Source organism: Seriola dumerili, unplaced genomic scaffold, assembly GCF_002260705.1.
Source record: "Seriola dumerili isolate Sdu_G_001 unplaced genomic scaffold, Sdu_1.0 BDQW01000002.1, whole genome shotgun sequence".
Taxonomy (NCBI): Eukaryota; Metazoa; Chordata; class Actinopteri; order Carangiformes; family Carangidae; genus Seriola; species Seriola dumerili.
In genome coordinates, this window is record NW_019174257.1 from 7127668 (window position 1) to 7150892 (window position 23225).

Sequence of the window (23225 nt, forward strand, 5' to 3'; positions counted from 1 at the left end):
GATTTAACATGAAAAATAATTAAAAGAAAATTACTGCAACTGTACTGAGACCTGGACAACATAATGAGACAAACAAGCCATCATTATCGAGTGTTTTTTCTTCTTCACTGAGTCTTTAGGTTTCAGCATGACTTCCACAATGACTGTCCAATCAAATTAATGTCCACACCGAACAACCAGACACTGACCCACTGCCAAAACTCATTGATCCACCTCACCACAACCATATCCGATAACACAACAACTAGTAAATCCATATCACTCTGCTCCGATAGCGAAAACATGTGGTTTGTTTGGAAATAATTTAAAACTCAAGTGAACACAAGAGTTTTTTTAATTTTCTTTTTTAATCTGAACATTTTTTTTTAAATAATGTCAGTAAAATCAAGAGTAATTTTAAAGAAAATGTAATGTTTTTTTATCTTGTGTTTTTTATGCTAGGTCTGTCCATTTATTGTTCAGTATATGCGCCTGTTTGTATTATCAAAAAACATCCAAAAGTTCTTTGTATTTTCTGATTCTAATGACATCATATCTCATCATCTATGAGGGAACCTGTAAAAAAAAAAACTCTGCAGCAGCTGTAACTGTTTGTATGTTTAGTAACTTCAGTTGAGGGTGCAAATTGAAAACACTATTTAAATTCATCTAAAATTCATCTCTTCATATACTGCTAAAAACACATACATTAATAGTAAAATTACAAATTGAAAGGTATCACATAAATCCAAGTCGATAAATAATTCCCCCACAACACAAAAGCACAGACACATGTATTATTCTGCTCAGAATCTGGTCACTGTGATCCAGACTGGCAGCTGTTGAGACACATAAGGCATCACATTCAACTTTGATGTTTTAGCACAATTAGTCCTTAGACATTTGTCTTATTTGTCTCGAAAGACTCTTTACTGCCAGATGAAGTTTCTAATTTGATCACTAGGGGGCGAGGAATGCCAACAAACTAACTGTCTACCTATACCCATCACATCAGACCTCAGACTGAGCGCACCTCCTCACACACAATGCCTCTCCTGCACAATCATGCGTCCTTGCAAAGTGCTTTGCACTTTGTATAACAATCTCACTATTAACAGTTTTAATAAACTGCTCATTAAATCAGAAAAATGTCATGTGCAATTAATGTACAAAAATCCAGATGGATTTATCTTTGGTGCACAAAACAAAATTAATATGACATCACATAAACAATATATTTAATAAGTAAAGCTTTGTCCTTTATTGAAGCAAAGTGGATCTAAAACTAGATATAATCCTGGCAGATATCAAGGAAATTGGATTTTGACATTATAACTTCATACAGGAGTTAATCTAAACAGAGGGTTACAAATAAATGAATAGCTGAGCAAGTACTAACCTTGAGCAAGGCCAGGGCTACGTTGAAGATGATATTCAGACCCTGGAAGAGAGAGGGCAATTAGATGTGAATACAGAAGTTGAGAGAATAATTCCATGCTCATGTGTATCAGCAGGTTTTAAAATTCTGGCGGCTAACTGTTTTAGCACATGAGTATCTGTCAGTGTACTTATTTTTGATTACACTGAAACTGAACTTATGCCCATACTGACACCAGTCTGTTCATAAAGATGGGATGCTCTGCTGCAGAGGCACTTTTAACAACAACAAAAAAGAAACAAGATTGTCATAAATCTGCAGTGCAACGAAAGTCATCACTGTCTGGGTAAGAGATGTGACCTCTAAGTGACATTCTCTACTTTGTACAGTCAGTAAAACATTCAGCAGAAAAGTTGAAATGGCAAGGACAGAGCAAGGAAGAGAACGTAAGATAGAGTGAAGTCCTTAAAATAACATACTTCAAAGATGTTTGCATATTTTTCTTACAGACCAGAAGATATCTGACTTGAAACATATTGGCTATTTAAATTATAACATCCAGACACAATTACCTTACCAACATTCATCTACTGATGTCAAAAATGTCCACACAGCATACTGGGCATATTGATTTTATTGCACAGTATTTCTTTGTTGGTTAAATTGTTTACTGCATAAGCCATAAATGTCAGTTATTTCTGAAAACTGTTTCACAGATGAAACTTATATCATTAATATAACTAAATGTAAGGATGATATTGCTGAAGCACAAAGGAATGTCTGTAACAATACAAAGCACAGAGAGGTACTGCAAAACAAAACAAAAAAACACAAAAGAAAAACACAAAGCTGAAACTTCACTATTTTTTTTATTTATTTCATTTATTATGTTTCTATATAAATCACAAATCATTGTGTTGTGTAGATTATTGTATTAAGAAGACGTCCACTGCTACATGTACATAAATGCTGTGATACTATGTCCTCCCTCTCTTCTGTTTATACAATGATTGTGATTTTGACACAGAGAGAAAGAAAATGTAAAGCTGATGTCAGCACTGCATGGGAACACCCGTCTCCTTGGTCTCCGTGACAACCAGTTCACATGGCAACACAGAGCTAAAAATATCTGGACAGCTCTAAAAATAACTGGAGAAAGAGAAAAGAAGGGGAGCTCTGCCTTCATATTCCTGTCTTTGCACGCCTCAAGATGGTGCTATAGTGCTGAGACAGGATCAAAGGTGCGTATGAGAGAAAGACAGATAATCTCAGAGCATGTGTATCCAAGCAAGACAGATGCATGGGGAGAAAGAGATAAATATACAGAGAGGGGAGATATGATGACATAGGCTGGGAAGGTGGTGGGAGAATAAGCAGAGGGATGTGTGAAGGTTCAAGACTAAATGATGAGTGCAAAAAAGTTTCACAAACGACCTGAAAAACCTTGTGATATCAAGGTGTGCGTCAGGGACTCTCCGTCAATCAGTTGTCTCTTGTATCAGTGGTAAAACTAAATAAATAAACTACTAAATAAAAGTCCTGTAGCTAGTGACTGACTATTTCAAGATATGAAGTAGTACAGAGTTGTTGAATTACAAGAAATAAAGAAATTAAGATTTGGGTAGGAAAATGAGGTTGAGAGGAAATATGAATGATCAAAACAAAATCAAAACTATTAAGGAGACTTCATCAAGGGAAAACAGCAGCTGACTGACAAAGTATGAAATTGATCAATAAAAGGACAGAACAGGTATAAAGAAAAAACAGAAAATAGGAGAATGATGAAAGTTAAAATATCCAAATCAGAAGCAAACAAGTAAAGGTGATGATGAAGAGAAAAGAGAGAATAAAGAAGAGGAGAGCAGAGAGGGAGGCAGGAGATGAGAATTCTGGTTTAATGAGCAGATTCTCATCATGCGGCTCATTGGGTGAGAAAGACCTGGGAAACTTTTAATTGTTCTGCCTGCGGCCAATAGGCGAACAGAGGGGAGAGAGGGATCGAGAAAGGGAGGGGAAGTGGAAAAAAAGTGGGGGAGGAAGGCAGAAAGAGAGAAAAGGGTGTAGGAAGTGATGATAGCTTTATGACTTGATTCTGATGTTTTATGTAATATGTTGTTCTGACAAGTGATGCTGGTGTTTGTCAATTCCTTCCGCTTTTACATTTAAGGCTGTAAAAAAGGTAATGCAGGTCAGAACAGAACAGAACCTGTTGGTATGAGTAATATTTCTTCCTCATCTGCTCATGTTGGATGTGGTGTTCCACAAAGCTCACTACTTGGCCCCCTTACTTTCAATTTATATGCTCCAAACTCAATATTTATTTTCCATAAGGACACAGCTGCATGTTCTAGCTCCAGATAAAAACCTTGCCTCAGCCAGACATTACCCGTGCAACCTCATTACACTTTTGGCTTCACCACATCTTTCTGGCAGCTTTACTCTCCACCTGATCCAACTCACCAAAGCATACAGCCACAGATTAGATGATACAGTCACAGAAGCAAAACTCAGGCATGCACTATCACCCTGGTAACAGTACATACACTTGTAGTAGTAGTGTAGTGATCAGTCTAGTCACTACCACAGGAGTGGTTTATGTATCTTTTTATTTTTATTAAATTTATCAATTGACTTGGTAGCACTGTAAAAACAAAAATAGGTGCAATGCAAATACATTTAAATATTATTTACATTATTATGAACTCCACACAGACTCAAGGTGGTGCTGCTGACCACTGTAGAAGAAGTGGGAGTTGAGTGCCAGTAATCTTCGTTAGCACGCTACGATTTACAAAAGAAATTCAGTTCAGCTTTTGAGTGTGGTAGGATTTATTTTTTATTTTTTATTTTTTTATTGTTCATTGTTTTAGAGTTTTCTTCCTTCCCCATGAATACTAAAGAGTCAGGATGCAGTTTAAAGCAAGCAGCTGCTTAATGTCACACAGCTTCTCATGCACTTTTGCATCTGCAAGGCACCATTTGACTGTTCAAGCCCCAGTCTGATCTCTGTGATCTCAGTGGAAAAAATTTTGAAGGAAAATGTCTTTGCAAAATACCGCAATTTCTTATAAAGATTAATAAAAAACTTTTACACTGAAAATATTTACAGTATTAAGGAATACTGTCTATTAATATTGTGAAGCAGTGAGCCCAATGTAAAAAATATTATGGGCAACGGACATGAGATAAACTATGGCTTTTAGAAGAACTCCTCAGTGGAGCTTTCTGTAGAAATGTTGTCATGTCAGAACAAGAATCAAGTAGTGACTGTGATCAGGTCAAGAGATCTTAATGCCATTAAATCAGTGACTGTATCAACCCTAAAAAGTCTGATCACCGAATCCCTATTGATTACGTTGGGTAGACTGAGGGGCAGAATGGAGATGGATCAGTGCTGATGCTGGTATAGCTTTGTCTTAAATGCTCTCTACTTCTGTCCATTGATAGTCAGTAGAGGTAAAGTTCAACCAACTGCCATCTCTCTGTACTCCCCATTAATGCCTCTTTTCTACTTACTTGCTCATGACCCTCTTTACTACCTCCTTATTACTACTTTCACATTTCCAGAAGTTTGACTCTTTCATCACTTGTCTCTGAACAATGTGAACCAAACAACTCTTCCAGTGCTCCCAGAATAATGTAAAGCTGTGAGTCAAATTGTACCTCGCAGAGCAGCAGGTCAGTGATGTGGAACACCATGCACAAGGGGAACTTGGCAGTGAAGAGGGTAAGAAACCACTGGGAGGCATACATGTGTGCCTCCAGGTTCAGCTCCTGGAAGTGGGACCAAAGGTCTGGAAGCTGTTCCTGTAGGAGCAGATAGAGGAATAGAAGGCGGAGGAGGAGGAGGAGGAGAAACTTGTGAGATAAAACAGCACTTACAAAAATATAAAAATGTGGCTCCACTTGTCATTTCAATTTTACATTATTACATTTTTACTCATACTTTATTAAATCATGCTGTCTCACTGAGATGATAATCTCTTTCAAGAGCGATCCAAGAACAAAAGTTTCAAACAACACATAGCACAGTTCAGTGCCATGTCAGATATTATTCATCAAATTAAATGATCTGATTAAAAGTTCCTTTATTATAAATGAAAAATTTGCTATTTACAAACCTGTATTGATGAGTGATTTTAACTTTGAAGAGCTTAGCTGTTTCATAATCTGTTTCATATAATGCACAGGGTGTAAGAGCAACACAATTCAGCACTGTCAGTGTTATATTATTATATGTACCTTCATATCTAATGAGGGTAAAAGAAAATCCTTACATTCATTCTTTTTTTTAACTCATAACTTCCTTACCATTTTTTTGTTTCATTTTATCAGATGTACATACAGGAAAAAACTGTTGTAGGTTTCAGGTAGAAAAGTGTGCGCGTGTGTCTTCGTATATGTCCCGTGAATAGAGATTTCAATTAGCCAGATAGCAATCAACTTTGGCAGCTAACACTTACCATGCCACATGACATCTCACTGGATCAGATAGTGAGCTCCCACCTATATGTTAATAATTAACAGTCAATGCTAAAATCCTTACATTGAGCGTGTTAGGTCAATGCTAACCGAGTTGATCCTGATACTGAGATGACTGCTAGACGGGCCAGGATGGATTTCTGGGCCAAATTAAACTCTATGCAGTGACTAGGTTTAGGCTGTAATATCTGAGTGCGATGGGACTACCCCAGCAATCGCCAGCCTCAACAGACAGACTGAACGCTGTTTAGCATAAAGAGACTGCAAGTCTCACACATACAGAGTAAGAAATAATTATACATCATATTGTATTATATTTTTTGACCAGAGACACAGCGTAAACAAGGAAACAACAAACATTTTGAAACCCATAAATGATGCAATTACTGGTAACAAGCTTGAAAAACTTGAATATGATCAAACTTTTCTTGCTTTTATGGAAAATGCAAATACAGTTTGTAAGGCTATTTCTGTTGTCTATTAGTCTTTTCTTTTTAGTGGCACCCAGTATTGGTTCGTTGTACAAACCCTGCGCTAAATTAGTAATTAAATGAAACAGCCCAGGGGCCTTTTAAGTCTCATGAAGGTCAAAATGTTGGAAAAATCAAATCTTGTGTGAATTAATGGTTATCAAGACTAGACTGTACAACAAAGATATGTGCAGTGAATTTCATGGCATTTAAACTCCTGATGTAGCCAAAGTGACTGATTAACATTTTTCGTATTGAGCTGTAATTGGGAGGGACCCCAAGGCTGAATCATTTCAATTTCTGCCATAAGTGGTGAGAGTAATCATTTCCTCAACTACAGCCAGAGGTGGCTGGAAAAACGTGTGATGAATGAACAGAGAACAGAAAAAGAGATCAACCTATAAACTGGGAACGACTTGTACCCAAAGCCTTATTGAGTTTTGAAGTGGAGCTATTTCATAACCTGACGTCCTTGATGGTTTGTTACACAGAACCATCTGCGAAGGCTTCATTGGAAGCTGTTTGGAAAAGGGCAGGCACTTTCAAAAAAATACTTGGTAGGTGATTGGATGACCCATCTACCACCGACCATTACATGCTAACTTCAACCAATCAGAGTCTGCATCCTTTTTTCACTACCGGCTGAGCCAGGAGGTAAATCAAACTCTTACTGAAGTCAGGCATTAGTAGAGCGAAAACATATTTTCCATTGAGAAATGCCTTCAGTGTCGCTCTTTGCTTTTCTTTCAATGAAGAAATACCTGATGCTATAACATCGGGATGCTATAACTACTGTAACCTCTTTAGGAACTGCTATTGTTGTCAATAGTAGGTCGTCACACTTAAGACACACCTGTAGCTGTCAGTAGTTCTTCCTTCATAGGATGCTGAACCACTGTGGTTCAGCAAGAAGTGAATACCTAGGAGCCTGGCAAGATGGATTCTCACTTGTGAGAAATCCAGCTGCCTCACAAGGTTCGTTATTTCATCTATTTTCTTTCCATTCATTTCTATTCAGCTATTTGTATAGTAACAATGTAAAGTCTCAGGGTCAGTTACCTACAACACCTGTTTTTTTCTTTAATAAAAGGTACAAGCATGTGGACATAGTAGAAGTTAACTATCACTCCCAAGGTGCATTTCACAAAGAAACATCCAATCACAGAGCTTAAAAATTCTGTCACATGCCGGACTAAAGGCAGAAAGTCCAGTTTTGGTGTTGATGTGAAATGATAAGACAACCTGGACCAAATTTATTCTGTGCCAGTTTTCAATTCTGGGAGTGGATTTAGAAAGAGGTGAGGTCACCAGACCTCTGTAGCTCAGTCTTCTCTGTTTGTGGCTAACAGCCCACAGCTACATTAGCTGCTATGACAATAATACACCTCCAACCTCCAACCTCCAACCTCCAACTGAACTGTGGGCAATTGGACTTACATTGTGGGTAATGTTGTCAACAGGTTTTTTTCTGTGCATAATGAGTGACAATATTATAGGAAAACAACTTGAACTTGTGGAGTGCTTTTTTACATAACATTGAGGATATCGTTTGAAGAAAAAAACGAAATGGGAATACAGAATGGGGTGAAACATTTCCAGAACCAGAGGCCCCTATCACTTCACGACTCTGCTACCACATAATATTAATACATTTTAAGAATTAGAAAACACTGCATCACTAACCTGCATCAGCCTCTCCAGCTGGTAGAACTTGCAGTGGAGATCTTCAAAGTTGTTCTTGTAGAGAGCTCTGAGGCCGTATTCATACATGATTTTCACCAACACACAGAAGGCCTGTTCCTCAGGCATCTGAAAGAACACAGACACCTTTAAACTAATGGCTACATGAAATTCAACTTCATAAAACTGACTCTCCAGAATGTATAACTAGTGCCACAAAGGAAACTAGGATATTTTGTTTGGAGCTCTTCAGTACATTTGTTGGACACACTGTCTTCAAGACAAGAAACAGATTCATTCTTTATCTGCATGTCAGTTACAGTCGGGCACTTTGATGCTACCAGACCAGAGTCAAATTTTATTTACAGATTAAGATTTTGGTAAACCCCACCCATCTGCTCCTTAAACCAGATGGAAAACAAATAACATTTTATTTTCTGACATTATTTGTCTGGCTTTAAATGGAAGAGCAGAAGAAGAAAGTGAAGGTCTAAGCGACTTTAGAGGACAGACAAATGTGTTTGCATGTGCAAGAAAGTGTGCACAAAATGATGCTTTTATGTGTGAGCACTTCACTATTCCTGTGTGTTTCAGTGTATATGTTGCTTGGATGAATGAAGATAAGAGGCATGAGAGAAAGCTTAACACTGTGTTTGTGTGTATCTGTGAGGGTATATGGGTTTATTTCTCCTCGCACACACACTTGCAGACGGTGAGGTGAGGTGATATTTAATCAGAGTGACAGTATGTGTTTGGGGCTGAATGGGCTCCTGCAGGTAAACCTGAACCCCTATTAATATTCCTGACATCTCCTCTATAACCTCTCCCTTCTTCCTCTTCTTCCTCTATAACCCGTCTGCCTCCTCCTCCTGTATAACCTCTCTTTCTTTTACTGCAGCTCTCCCTTTTATATCTCCTCCTAAACTTTACACCCTCCTCTCCTATATACCTCATTATGCGTCACCAAATTCATCCATAGCTCTTCTCCAAGACTCTCCTACCATCATTCCTCCCTCCACCTCCTCCTGACCTCTCCCTTCCTCCCCACTCTTCCTCCATCCTCCTCCTCTTTAACCTTTGCTGCCCTTGTCGTTTGGATGTCAACCAAACTTCCACAGCCCTCTCTCCTCCACTTGGGACTCCCGCCTCCACATGTCAACTCCTCTGTCTCTACCCTCCATCTGTCTTTTAACACCTTCCTCAAAGAAAATTTCAGGGATGTTTTACACAGACAAGTTGAAACACATGCACAACAAACAAGAAACACTGAACAAAAGGATAAAGAAGGAAAAAAAAATCTACTTTAATGTGTGGGAAAGGGAATATAGAGCTGTGTGACTGCCATTGACCTTGAAAACAAATGTGTTTGAGATTGAACGAATTTCTTTTCCACCTCTTTCTCACTCCTCATTTTCGACTATGACAGTGTCCTGTGCTTTCAGCTTTACCTTCTTTCACACTCTCTCACTCCCTCTATTCATCCGAATCATTCTGCTATAAACTGTTTTCATTTGAGCGGTCAGCAACTTTCTTTTCAGGCAGAGACACTCTTTCTATCTCCCTGTCTCCCTCAGCCTCCACTGAATCTGTTATATTGTCTAAGTTCTGTTTTATTACACCTTGTACAAGCTAACACACTTGGTTTCTGTAGAATCAGTAAGGTGTAGGGGCAGCTGCACAATTTATTAAACTTTATTTAGGCCTTCTTTATTCAAGTTTATTAAAAGGACTGTCTGACTGCTGTGCTCAAACAGTCCTTTCAGCATCAACTTATTATTCCAAAAGCCGCAGCGAGCTTTTATTTTGAAAGCATGCGGCAAGGAAAAGCACCAGGAAAAAGTTCATCAGTGAATGTATTGGTAGTAAATGTAAAAGATTTATTTTTAGGCTTCACTGTTGTTGAGAAAGTATGTGTCGATGTATGTGTACAGAACAGCAAAAGTGTTCACAAGCAATAGCTTGTGTTGTATCAAATTACAATACATTGTAAATTGTTACGTTGTTTTGCTCAACCTGTGTCTGCATGTGTGTGTATGTATTTGTACGTTTGTATGTATCTGTCTATACATTTATCTGGTGCATTGTGTTGACCATGAAGAGGCAGGCTCAGTGGATGGTGGGATGACAACTTTACTCACGTGCAGCAGGAGAACAGCAGCGAGGAACGACTGACCCTGACAATAACCAATTTCCTCATCATAGACAGAGTACGCCTGTGAGAGAAAAAGAAAAGGAGAGAGGGTAAAAATTAATTCTGACATCAATCAACATTGTTTAAATGTGTAAGGTTGATGCTGGAATGTTGCAACCTCCAATTTAATCCATATTTTCACTTTCACTTCAACATGGTCTTTGAATTGAAGACTGTTCAACCAAAACTCAAGAATTTGAGACAAGAATTTCATTTTACAGTGGTGATTAATTATAATTGACATTTATATATATATGACATATAATTGACATGATTTTTTGAAATAGTATATATAATAGTGACCTGAGATGTGATAATGGGTTTAGGTAGAGCTAAATTGATTTTAAATACACTGAAGATCAACAAAAAATACTAACACCCACATTATCAACGATTCAGTGTTTTGAACAAGCTGAACCGACCGTCTCTCACAGGTGCTAACGACATATCCTGTTATTACTAGGATTGTCAAAAACTATACCATCACCATGTATGTGACATTACTGAGGCAAGTGTGAATATCTTTTCCTCGCTGGACAGATAATGTGATCCAAAGGGTTTTTTGTGTTGCTTTTGTCAGACAAAAGTTTATGAGAAAAAAAACATAATTTTCGTTTTATTATGACTCATCCCGGAAAAAGGGTTTCTTGTGACATGGTAAGGTAATATTTTCAATATGCTCAGTAACAAGTCATCTCTACACCATTTGATCCTAAAAGCTTAATGCCTTGTTGATCTTCCAGCTGTCACTAGTCTTATGACTTCAATGTTAATGTTTTCAGAGCATCAGCACATACAGAAGACATTTCCTAAGAGACAGAGAGGTTCTCTCCAGTACCAGGGTTTTTCCTTTTTTCAGAGGAATTTCCCTGGAGACTGTCTCACTCTGTCTTTGGTTTTCTCTCTGTCAGTGTCAGCCCGTCTCTCTCTCTCTCTTCTCATGCTCTTAAGCATAGTTCCTTTATCTAATAACAAAAAACCTAAATTCTATGTCCACTTTAAGAAATAGACTTTCTAAGGAGAAGTGCAGCAGTGACTTAAGAGTAAAGTGTTGTTCAGTCAATGACCAACTGTTAGACATACAGATTATCACCATACTACCAACTGGGTAATCTGGAAATCTTTGCTTCGTCTTTCCTTGTCAAAGTCATACTCCAAACAAATAAGGGGAAGCATACTCCACAATAAAGAAACTTAGTAATGGCAAAACACAAATCTTAGGTTAATCTTGTCACCACTGCGGTGATAAGACAAGAAGGGGTCTGTCCAATAAAAGAAACCTGGATGGTTCAGTCAGTAAAGTGTAGAACTAGGAGAGTAACCTTCAAATGACCGTTCAGGAGAAGCACCGTCTCAAAACAGTCGGTAGTTGACACACACCACCAATCATGCTAATGACCAAACAGACAGGCCTTTTCACAGTGTAAACACGGATCCAGGGAGAGGCAAAAGTGTCTAAAACCATTCGACTTACACTTTTTTTTAACCGCGGACAAGCAACAAGGTGAAGACGAAATCACACAGCTTCAAAGCTTATCTGGATGCATTATTGCAAGACAGGGGGGTAACCAAAATGTTGTGTTTCAATCTTCTGGTATTGCAACGCAAGATCAGTTTCAGGACTCTGTTTCAGACCTTTAATTCTGAGATAAACCACTTGAAATGACTAAGCTGGTAAGAGTTCAATATCTTCCTCACAGATATGTTGGCAGGAAGCTAAGTCTTTGATGGACACATTAACTGTTACAGCAGTCAAACCTGCTTACATTGGGTTAGAAGTTTCTTTCCCCCTTTGCATGTTTAAAAAATGAGCGAGGACGTCCAGAGCTCCACTGCTGATCTGTTCTGCTAATTTGGGGTTTGATGTGGAGGTAATGGAGAAGTCTTGTGGAGCTGTCTGGAGTGTAATCTACAAGCTGACATGCTTGATGGAGTGTGGCATTCACACGTCCCCAACTCAGTTGTGAGAAGTGCATGCTGACAGATGGATGGGGGAGGTCCTGGTGGGTGAAATCTAAATTTGTTAGCCTGAGCAGATAGTAGGCTCATAGGGATGGATTATTATATTCTATATGCCTAGATTCTCATAACCAATAAGTACATGTGTTTTATTCATATATGTATACAACTTTGCAGAAAACCTTTTAGAAAGTGCAGATGTGTCAATAGTCATTTTTGAAAAGCCATAATGTATGTGTTGGTTCCTCATTACTGGCAAATGTAGACCTAGAGCACTGTTAGCATGAGCTGAAATAACCATCATTTGTAGAGGTAAATTAACCATTTAAAACCTGTAAAATAAAATATGTGAACAAATGATACTGGCGGTAAAGTTACACAAAGACAAAAAAAAAGTGTTTTTGTGAACATCTTACAGATACAAAGCAGAAAACTGGGTTTGCTTACACACAACACATAAAATGTTTACCAGCACATTAATTGCACATGCAATGTTTCAGGATCTCCGGGGGAGATGAAGGTAATAGAACCACCTACCCTCTGATCGGACTCTGCCCTACAGATGCACAAACTTGAATTTCTCATGCAGGTTTTTTTTTTTTTGTTTTTTTTTTTTTTTTTTTTTTTTTAAAAGGGGTACAAAGGAAAATTTACCCACGCCAAAAAACTTTGAAATTATTTGTGAACAACACTTTTTTTTTAGCTCAAAATCTTTCTGACCCAAATTTGAGCCCATATGTCAGGTGATTATTGCTGTTTATCCAGTATTTCTGTTTTTCACAGCCTTTAACAAACACTATTAAATGTCACAGCTTGACAGAAGAGACAAGTCCATGGGTGATTGTAGAGGCAGCATTTGGTTCAGACATGTCTATATCGTTGAATTTTATGGATATGAAAGAAACCAAGTTACAATGTAGAGCTGGTAAAATTTCATGGGAGCTGTACTTTTTTGTATGCTAAAAAATGAATGGATGGTTAACTTTGTTGAAGTCATGAATGTTTCAGCTTATAAAAAGGAAGTGCTATAGCTGATGCCATTCTGTCCAAAAATATGGAAAATAAACTTCAGGTACACACGTTTTCTTTTTCTTCAGAAAGACAGATGGAAAAAATGCTAAATGAGAGATTGAACTGAGTTACAGAAGATCGTGAAACACAGGCTAGATATGACTTTGGCTCTCTATAGCATAAGTGACTATCAGTGTGCATCTGTGCTGTCAAAGTGTCCTTGAACAAAATAATGAATAACTGAACACACACAAGTGTTTCACAGAATTTAGCAAAAAGATATGGAAACAGGCTGAGAGGGATATTGTCCCAGTGGTAAGAGAAACTCCATTTATATTCTGTTTATGCAGTACTGAATGAAGGGACTTATAAAATAAAAATATTAAAGTTTTGACTGTGAAGCTCTTGTAGCTGGCGTTGTGTTTCCACGGTTATATCAGTTTTTTGTGTGACATTACTTGCTCAGTGTATAGTAGAAAGAGTTCCTGCTTTTATAGGTCAAAGGTCAGTGTCAGCTTCAGAGCAGGAAGTGATTCAGCAAAGGAAACTTTTCATCTAACAAATCCTGCTGGCGTTGTGTTTACAAATATATGGAAGTCTAATCAGAATGCTGGTCACCAGGATACAAACTAGTATCCTGAATAATGTGCGCATGGAAATACTCAGTGATCACTGGGATATGCAACATTAGCTTGGTTGATGAGGCATGTTAATGCGTTATCATGTTTGCTTTTTTCCCTGCTTTGTTTAAGTTCGGTTGCCATGGAAATATAGAAGATATTCTATTTATCCATCTATCTGAAAGTCACAGGTTTTGAATCCCCACACCAACTGGGAGAATAATGTTCTCCTCTCCCTGAAAACCCACTGTCAATGTGTCCTTGAGTGAGGCAGTTAACCCCTGACTGCTGCAGCAGGCCTTCAGAGTGACCACCAGTACATGTCTTAGGTTGTACAGGTTAGCTGAAAGTGTGACTGAGTGGAACATTAAGAGAATGAAGCAGATATCACTGAAAAAGGGCACGGAGTTGAAGTGACCTTCCCCGGAGAATAAAGGTTAGAAAATAAAGGACTCCAGGCTTATTACTGAGTACGATATGAAGATGAATATAAAACTGGTCCTGGATCCTCTGTGCCTGTAACCTACTCATGCCTCAAGATCCAACCAACCTTATCAGCAGCAAATCTACATGGATTTGCATACAAATGAAGGCTGGCTCGCCACTGACCTAGTTGGGTCCAGACTGAATGCTAACCCTTCCTGACAGGTTCTCCCAGAGCGCTGACCGGCCATAGTCTACATCTGCAGCGCCAGGAAAATACAAAGGAGCAAAAGTTCTACTTCATCATATTACAACTACTTTTGATTTGAATAAATAGACAAAACACTTCAATGATACACCCTACCTACATTTGTGTTTACTGTAAACCTTCCATGCACTCCTTTCATCTGATTTTGCCCTGTGTGAACAGGCTTCTGTTCATTACATAATTACTGAGCACAAGCTGTTAGCATCAATTACTGAAAGATGGTAAACTGACCAACATATTCCTTTTTATTTCACTACTATCTACTTTGTTTCAATCACAGTCATTTTTGTTTATTGGTTTATTATTTTTGGTATTTGAAGAATCTTTTTCAGTTATCTGTTGTTGTGCAGGCCCTTTTCCTACCCAGAACAATTCTATTCTGATTACTTCTCGCTATTCATCAATCAAATATGCTGATGCCCTGGCAGGTAACATACAGGTGCAAATACAATATTAACGTACACATTTTTCAAGGGCTGTGTGTGAAAATCCCTCTCTGTTTATTATAAATATAGTACACTATATGTATTGTTCACCATCTTATTTCTGACTCAGAATTCTAAATGTGAAATTGATGCACTACATAGTGCTCTCATAAATTCCCACAATGGTGACATTTACAGTTGTGCGACAGTAAACCTGTAAGCGATTATACAAAATGACAATGATTTATAAATGTCAGAAGTCTCAGTTTACTGCTGACTATAAAATAATCTACTGAGTGTATATTATATTGGGACTAGTGAAAGTGACGAGGGAGTGATTTCTGGCTTAGAAAAGGTGTGAAAATGTTTGTACATTGCTGAATATATAGGTTGATTTGTAGTCCCACAGAGTCGGTTCAATTTCCTGAGTAAGGTATAGTAAATCAATGTTAGATCTGCTCAATAAGTTTCATGTTTAAGTTTTATTAAGTTTTATGTTCAAAATTTTTTTATATATATATACATTGTTGTTGGGGGTTGGATTTTATAATCATGACTATTTAATTTGCAGTTAGACTTTTTAGTTATTTAATGCTGTGTATTTGTCTCTGTGATTAAAAGTTTGTTACTATTAAGATTTCTGATTAATGTGTTGATTAATATGAGTCTCTCTTCTATTAGTGAAGACACTTCACAGGTGTAAGAACAGTTTGCTGTTTTACTAGTAATGATCAGTGAGCTATTTTCTTGTTGAAGAGTATAAAGGAGTCTCTACAGAAGATGTGATTTGAGAACTCTGTAGTATTTATATGTAGCTAAACTGTTAATACGACTAGTTTTTTTCTGTGTGTGATAAAGCTGTTGGATATATTGTAGGGTAATGCGAAGTCATCTGTGCATAAAAAATGTCTTGGTTGAGTTCACAGCTGCAGTCAGGCTAAGAGGACAGTGACAGAGATTAAGACTGGCTTTAATACATTACAGTAGTGCTGACCTTGGTTTTTGTCTGAATAAAATGTACCGTGTGTCTTCACAGATAATTACCTCAGGATGTGAGTCTACCGGGACCCTCTCCTTGCAGCACTTATTTTCCTCATTCATTTTAATGGAAAACAGGCACTGCTGCTTGTGTCATTTTGGTACCAGGCTCGTGGCTGATCCACAAAAGGTCAGCATGAAGGGCTGTTCAATATTGTATGTGTATGTTTGTATGGATAAGATTAAGTTTTTCATATACCATGGTCGCATTTGATATTGATATTATTCATGGTTAAGAAGATTTTTACATGATGTTTCTTTTGTACGCTGTATCAACATGGAGACCCCATGAGACGATTATCTATTAAATCACGTCTTCATATAGTTCAATCTTTAAGACAGTACAGAGGGTTTGGCATACATTAAGACATCTACTCACCCTAAGAGCATTGCTCTTCAAATACAATTTCAGGATTTATATAAAACATAAGTGGACACAGCTCCATACCTCAGTCATAGACTTAAAATGAATATATTGATATACCCTGCATTTTAATTGTGTGACTATGCTGATGTTGTGCCCTTAGCAATGCTTTCTCCGATATATTTGGCTGTCACCACTACTGACAGTCTATACATAATAACAAGCAATACAATATAAAACGCTGTATTTTAGTGGAATACTGAGGTCAGAATCGTCTTTCAGTAGCTACTCATTCAAACTCAGGCTACACCTCATATGCTCATATCCGCTACTAAATTTTAGTCTCAAGGACATCCCCTCAGGATCAGCCTGGCAGCACGAAGCAGGACTTATCATTAAATTACTGAGAGTCGTTAAAATGATGAATTTACTTCTGCCTCTAAAAACATCCAAATCTAAACTATTCAAACTAGGCCTTCAGAGTTTTACAATAAAAGTAGAGCATTCTGCAACCGAATGGTCTATTTCCTGCCTCAGATTTGATATTCAAAAAACATTTTTGGTGGGTAATCTGAAAGAAATCTGCCACCTACATAACAGCCACCATGTTTTTCCGATTAAAAAATTGGAAGAAAAGATCAATGACTGTCCACTGAGGGGTGCGTACGTCCGGTATGTCGTGTAGGAAGGGTTCATGTTGATGTCTCAGTAAAGGCGGGCACTGTCAATCATATATTGTAGAGCCAAATTGAAATGCCAAGTAAATTCCTACTGAGCCTTGCCAGACCAAAAAGAGAAGAAAAAAACAACTAATGGCTGGCATCGTAGGGATAGGCACAAAATGTAGTTTTCAAAAATGTTCAGACACAGCATGAAAGAGTTTGCACAGAGATTTGCCTTCTGTTCCATGATGCCACAAAGAAAGTGAGGGAACACAGTATTTTATAATCCGCGGCTGATATGATCAAATTCAGAGTATCTGTATGTTATGGACAGCCAACACTGTTGCTGGATAGATACGCCTCCATAACCTGAAAGTCATATCTCAGGCTCACCTTGCAGATCTTGTACAGCGAATCCTGTCCATCTCCGTCAGAGTCCTTGAAGTAGTCGTGCGCGGGGAAGGTACGGTGGATGTCCCGGGTGATGACACCTTCCTGGGCTGAGTCCTGCAACACACACAGATTGCACACTAGAGTCATGTGACCAAACTAAAGCCAAATTTAGATACATTGACTTGATTTCTGTTCATGGGTGAAGGAAGTACAAGTTAAATACAGTTTATTGTTATTTAAGTGTTTTTAAGTTGATTCATGAGAAGGAACGAATACATACTGTATCTTTTCTGTTTGTAAATGTTTATATAAGGTGATAAAAAAAAAAATTTAAAAAAAAGTCAATGAATTCTTCTTAACTCCTAACCAACCGAATCAATTTACAGCTATGAGACAAAGCAACACACTGCTATGTCAGTGTGTTGTTTTGTGTCTGTTAGTGTTTGTCCCATTGCTCCTGCAACAGCAACAACACTCCCCAAGCCTCAGTCAGTCAGTCTGCGCTGTCTAATACACAGCTACTGCAGTGTACACACACACACACACACACACACACACACACACACACACACACACACACACACACACACACACACAAAATCTGCTATTTCCTCCTCACTTTCTATTCTCACATAAACACAGTGAGTTGCACACTGCCGCACACACAGTGCAAACAGTACCGGAGAGAAGACTGGCAGCACAGCATTCTCCAACAACTCACTGTAAGCTGCAGATAAACCAACCCTGAGCCTGACTGGCCTTGATGTGTGTTTGTGTGTGTCAGAGACAGAATGGGAGACCGTGTGCGCAAGTGAGAAATTTCATCTTTCTTGCTCTTTTCCTCTCCTTGTGTCCTGACAATGGAGAGAAAAGAAGGAGGGTATGTAGTGTCTCAGAGGGGAAAGGCAGTCTGCGGCACGTTTGAGGAAAACATTGCAGAATTATTATGCTCATACGGTGAAAGGGCAGGAGGTCTCCTATGTTTGCAGAGAATGGGGACTGTGGAATATTTTCCCCAATCTCTTCTATTGGAATCACTTCAGGAAAGGATCTCTAAATAGCCAGGATGAACAGGAGGAATGATTGTAGCAAGCAAAACCTGTTTCTGTGTACTGTACATGTGAGCTCCTTTGTTTTCATACAGACTTGAAAAACTGTGAACATATCTTTTAAGAAATGGAGAACCTTCCTAATGTCAAGACAAACGAGACAAACTCAAGCTCAAACATCACTTAGTTTCATATCTTTGAATGACTTTTAATTTAACACTATACGGCTAGTTTGTTGTTTTTCAGAGCTGCAACAATGAGTCAATTAGATAATCGCCTGAAAGTTAATCAACAACAATTTTGATAATCAATTAAATGTTTTGAGTAATTGTTTTTGTTAGTTCTTTTTACAGAAAGGTTTCTAAAATTATGTCAATGTCGATATTTGCTGTTTTTCTTATTATTCTACTATTTATTTTTGGGTTTTGGAATGTTGGTCAGACAAAACAATACATTTAAAAATACATAATTTACAGCAATTAATTAACTAATAAAAAAAAATAACCTGCAGATTAATCAATAGCGAAAATAATCATTAGTTACAGTCCAGTTGTTCATTTGTAATTCAATTATTTAAAATTATTAACTTAAAGTTACATGGTAATTTGTGTACCCTACATTGTTTGTCTTGGTGTAGTTTTGTTTATTTTTGTTGATCAACTTGACTTTTTCTGTTTGTAAATTAAACTTGGGATAGTAAAATGAATGAAATCGTAAATAATGATAATAAGATAAGAAACCCAGCCACAGCAAATTTTATGACTGAATATTGACTGTATAATAATAATAATAACTGTTTTAAAGTCACACATTTTTTGTCACAATCTTCTTGAAAAAGTAGGATTGTTCCCAATATATGTGAAGTAATCACAAACACAATTATACATGCATTATGTTTCATTAATCAATACTGTAGTATGCTATTACATTCAACAATTAGCTAAATATAATACTGTTTTCCATGTTGCCAGTATCCTGCACTATGCTTGTATGCTATGTATGAGTACAAATATATATGTATAGTCTAATTGCCTTACATGTATCCAAACCCCACACACACAAGCGCACACACACACACAAGCGCGCGCACACACACACACACACACACACACACACACACACACACACACACACACACACACACACACCAAAGGTTTTGATAGACGCTGCTGGCACAACTGTGTGTAATGCTTTAATGAGATTTGTAGTGCGGAGGTGGTGTGTGGTTCTGTGTATTATGTGTTGGAAATGGAACTAACAGTTTTACATTGTGTTCCTTCTGTGGCACAAAAAAACAGATGCAGCTCTTCAGGAATGAAGGCAGTGTTGAGTGTTTTTTTTTTCCTTATGTGTTCACGGTTGTCTTCACCTGACAGCAAAACGAATTTCCAAAATGTGACACAAAAAATTGATAAAGCACATTTCAAAGTTTGTCTACATGTTTAAATTTGATGAAGATGGATCATAGGGTATATCTGGATGCCTTGATTTATATGTGGAAAAGGTATTTTTCAAAATACAGTCAGTTTTGACCTATAATTAAGGTAACCTTAACGCTAGGGCTGAAATGCTTATTGATCAATTAGCAGATTAGCAGAGAAATTAACCATCAGTTATCTTGATAATCGATATATCATATAGATGTAAATGTTGGAAAATTGTGAAAAATGTACCTCAATATCTTTTAAAGCACAACAACAGTTCATAACCCACAGATATGTAGTTTATGATTACATAAGACAAAAAAAAAAAAAAACTGCCCCCAAACAATTATTCCAAAAAAATGCTAGTAATTATAGGTTGCAGCCCTACTTACATTAAACCAATACAGTATTAGACTGAAGCTTGAAACACCATATCCACCCTGCATTGATTTGATTTCATCCTCACAAAGTACAATGATAACTGAGAAACAGTGGAAACGTTTCTTACAGTTAGTGCATGTTTTCCCACCTTTACTTTTTCTTTGCTCAGTAAAAGAATGTGGGGAGCTGAACGTTTACATTGTGTGCTTTCTTTGTCATTTACAAGAAAATAGAGAGCAGTGGACGACCACACAAAGAAAAGTCCAATCAATTATTCAGTGGGTAAAAACATTACTTTTAAAATAATTATAGCCTTATGATTAATGTATGACTCTTTTTGAGTTCTTTTGTCAATAACAAATTCATTTATGACACTGTAATTACCATGGCAACATCAGTGAGGACCACTAAAAATCTGGTTGACAGTGGAAGTTGTAAACACTTTGATTTAATAAACCATGCATGCCTCTACTAATTAACAGCCTCATTACTCAAAAAAACAGCACAAAAAAATGAGGAGAGGACGTCCTCTACCCCGCTTAATCTCCTCCTTCATTCCTTCCGTCTCGTCTTGAGTCCTTTCTACCCCTTCTCTTCAATTTCTCTCTGCATATTTCCTTCTCTTCTCGAATTCCCTACTCCCAACTCCTTTATTCCTCTTCTCATTTATCTCCTTCCCTTGTCTACTTCCATTATTCTCCCCTCTTTCTATGTCATTTTCTACTGTACCATCTCTTATTCTGCTTTCTCCATTTCCTTTTCTTCTCGGTTATATATTTTCTCCATTTCATTTCCTTCTCTCCCCTTCCCTTTCCCTCCGTTTCCACCTCTCCTCTCCTTCTAGCTCCATGTGTCCTAAATATTTACCTCATCCTCTCTCATTTTCAATGCAGAAAGCAAACATACACAGACATTTAAGTCCTAATGGTCTCAGTATTTAGCTTAACAAGACCAGTGTTTTTCTGAGTGATGGTTCACATACTGTACACACATAGTGTAGAGAGAAATGCTGAAATTTATAGTTATTACTAGTTGTATTGTAATGTACCTGTTTTAACTGTTATTATATTTCAAAAAAATTATAAATAAATAGTAACATGTATTCTTTTTAGCTATAACACTATCACGAGGAAACAGTAATTGGGTTATACTTACTTATTTTTATTAGTTACTTAATATCATTATTGTGGAAATATATGGATGTTGTAAAAGGATGGACCTATTATTATCAGCAAAGGCAAACACTCCAATACTCAGCGTAGAAAGACTAAGTTGTAGCACTTACTTGCAGTTAGTCACTTCACTGTCTCGCTAAGTTGATTTTGTTTTATGGTGGACTGTTATTTAAATTCACTGCAGCTAGCTGATTAGTGTATACGTTTTCTTTCTAACTGCATGCTGGAACATCAGTTATATGCTGCTTACTGGGATGGATGGATATGTGTGTGTGTGTGTGTGTGTGTGTGTGTGTGTGTGTGTAAATGCTGAAGCTGGCAGCTCTTTGATCTCTGCAGGGAGACTGAGGTGCTCAGGAGAAACTGCAGCATCATCAGCAGCATCAGTTCTCAGTCACAGTGCCCTAGTTCCACTTCCCAGCTGTACACTGTTAGTACAAACACAAAAAAGAGAGAAAAAAATCTCAATTCTATACCCTACAGTATGACCGCCATCTATGAGCAGCCCTACAACAGGCCTGAAAGGGTTGCCTATGTGTTCCTGCTGAAGATTTGTGTGTACAGTGCTGGTTTCAGCTGCAATAATAGATGGCAAACCCTAACCAAGCATCAGAAAGCCAAGAAGCCGACAAGCAGCAGGGTGACCAGGTCAGAGAACACACTGTGCTCAAATAAATAAATTACATTGTGTATTTCAGAATCTATAGGCTCCCAAAGTGTTTGCCTCCCTGTCATGACTTGGGCAGGCAGCCCCACACTGTACGGCACCTCCAGGTCATCCTCCTTTTAAGCCAGAGAGAGAGCTGGATGTTGCTGTTGAAAGCTAGAAGCAGAGAGCTCAGCATCGTCACCACTCCCTCCATCATCCAAATGATTTCAGCCTGAATTTTAGGAGAAATGTCTATATATCGCCACCACAGGTGAATCAATGGCAGACACAGACAGAGGGATCCAGAAGGCTGTTAGCGATGTGCTTGTTCCATTTTCAGACACTGGTAAAAACAGGGGATCTGTGGCTGCGATAGACCAGGAGAAGCAGCATCACATCTGAAGAAAAGACTAGGCTATTCTTGACTCCAGGTAATCCTCTTAGTTTCTATGTTGCTCTTTTAGTTGCTGAAAAAGTGGATGGCAGTTTGGGGTATGATGATTTACACAACCAGTAACAGGACTGTTGGATCTTTCCTGATTGGCAAAACCAGTACATGCAAATTTCTGTAAACTGCTCCACAGGAGTGAGGTGGCAGGCCTGTAGAGCCTGGTAGACTGTGGAGCCTGTGTGAAATAGAACTATATACACATATTCATGAGGGCATGCAGCACAGTCTGTATAAATGCACACAAATGTACACTGCTGCTGAATGCATAAAAGCACAGAAGTCAGTGCAACCAAGTACGTGCAAACACATAATAACAACTTTTACTCAGACACAAACATAATTATCTGTCAGTTGAAACCATAGAATAATACCCATCTACAAATGCTGGCCCACATACATACACTCTCACCTTTTATCTGTACACAAATGAGCAGGAATGCTATACATCAGCACAGATGACATAATAAATATGGAGGGATTAAAAAGCATTAGCACAAGCGGGGGGGATTACATCAACACTGTCCACCATCATTCTAAATTCAATGTACTGTGTGTGTGTGTGTGTGTGTGTGTGTGTGTGTGTGTGTGTGTGTGTGTGTGTGTGTGTGTGTGTGTGTGTGTGTGTGTGTTCTTCAGTATTGTGTGTACCCATCAGATTTATCCCCTGGTGGCTTTTAAACTGACTGACTGAAGGCAGAAAACAAGACAGGAAAGGAGATGGAAGTAAAGAAAGAAAGAGTGGGAGAGGCAAAG

At 38.0% G+C, this 23225-nt stretch overlaps 1 protein-coding gene across 2 annotated transcripts in view; it reads right to left on the minus strand.

The window, feature by feature from the left end:
• Nucleotides 1–23225, minus strand: part of rabgap1l (RAB GTPase activating protein 1 like) — a 115407-nt gene that overhangs the window by 28743 nt on the left and 63439 nt on the right. For both annotated transcript variants that reach the window (XM_022754363.1, XM_022754450.1), the window contains exons 14-18: nt 17344–17457; nt 10128–10202; nt 7993–8118; nt 5021–5164; nt 1379–1420 (exon numbers count right to left, since the gene is read on the minus strand). In XM_022754363.1, coding sequence (XP_022610084.1) covers nt 1379–1420; nt 5021–5164; nt 7993–8118; nt 10128–10202; nt 17344–17457 — 501 coding nt within the window. The remainder of the gene's footprint in view (nt 1–1378; nt 1421–5020; nt 5165–7992; nt 8119–10127; nt 10203–17343; nt 17458–23225) is intronic.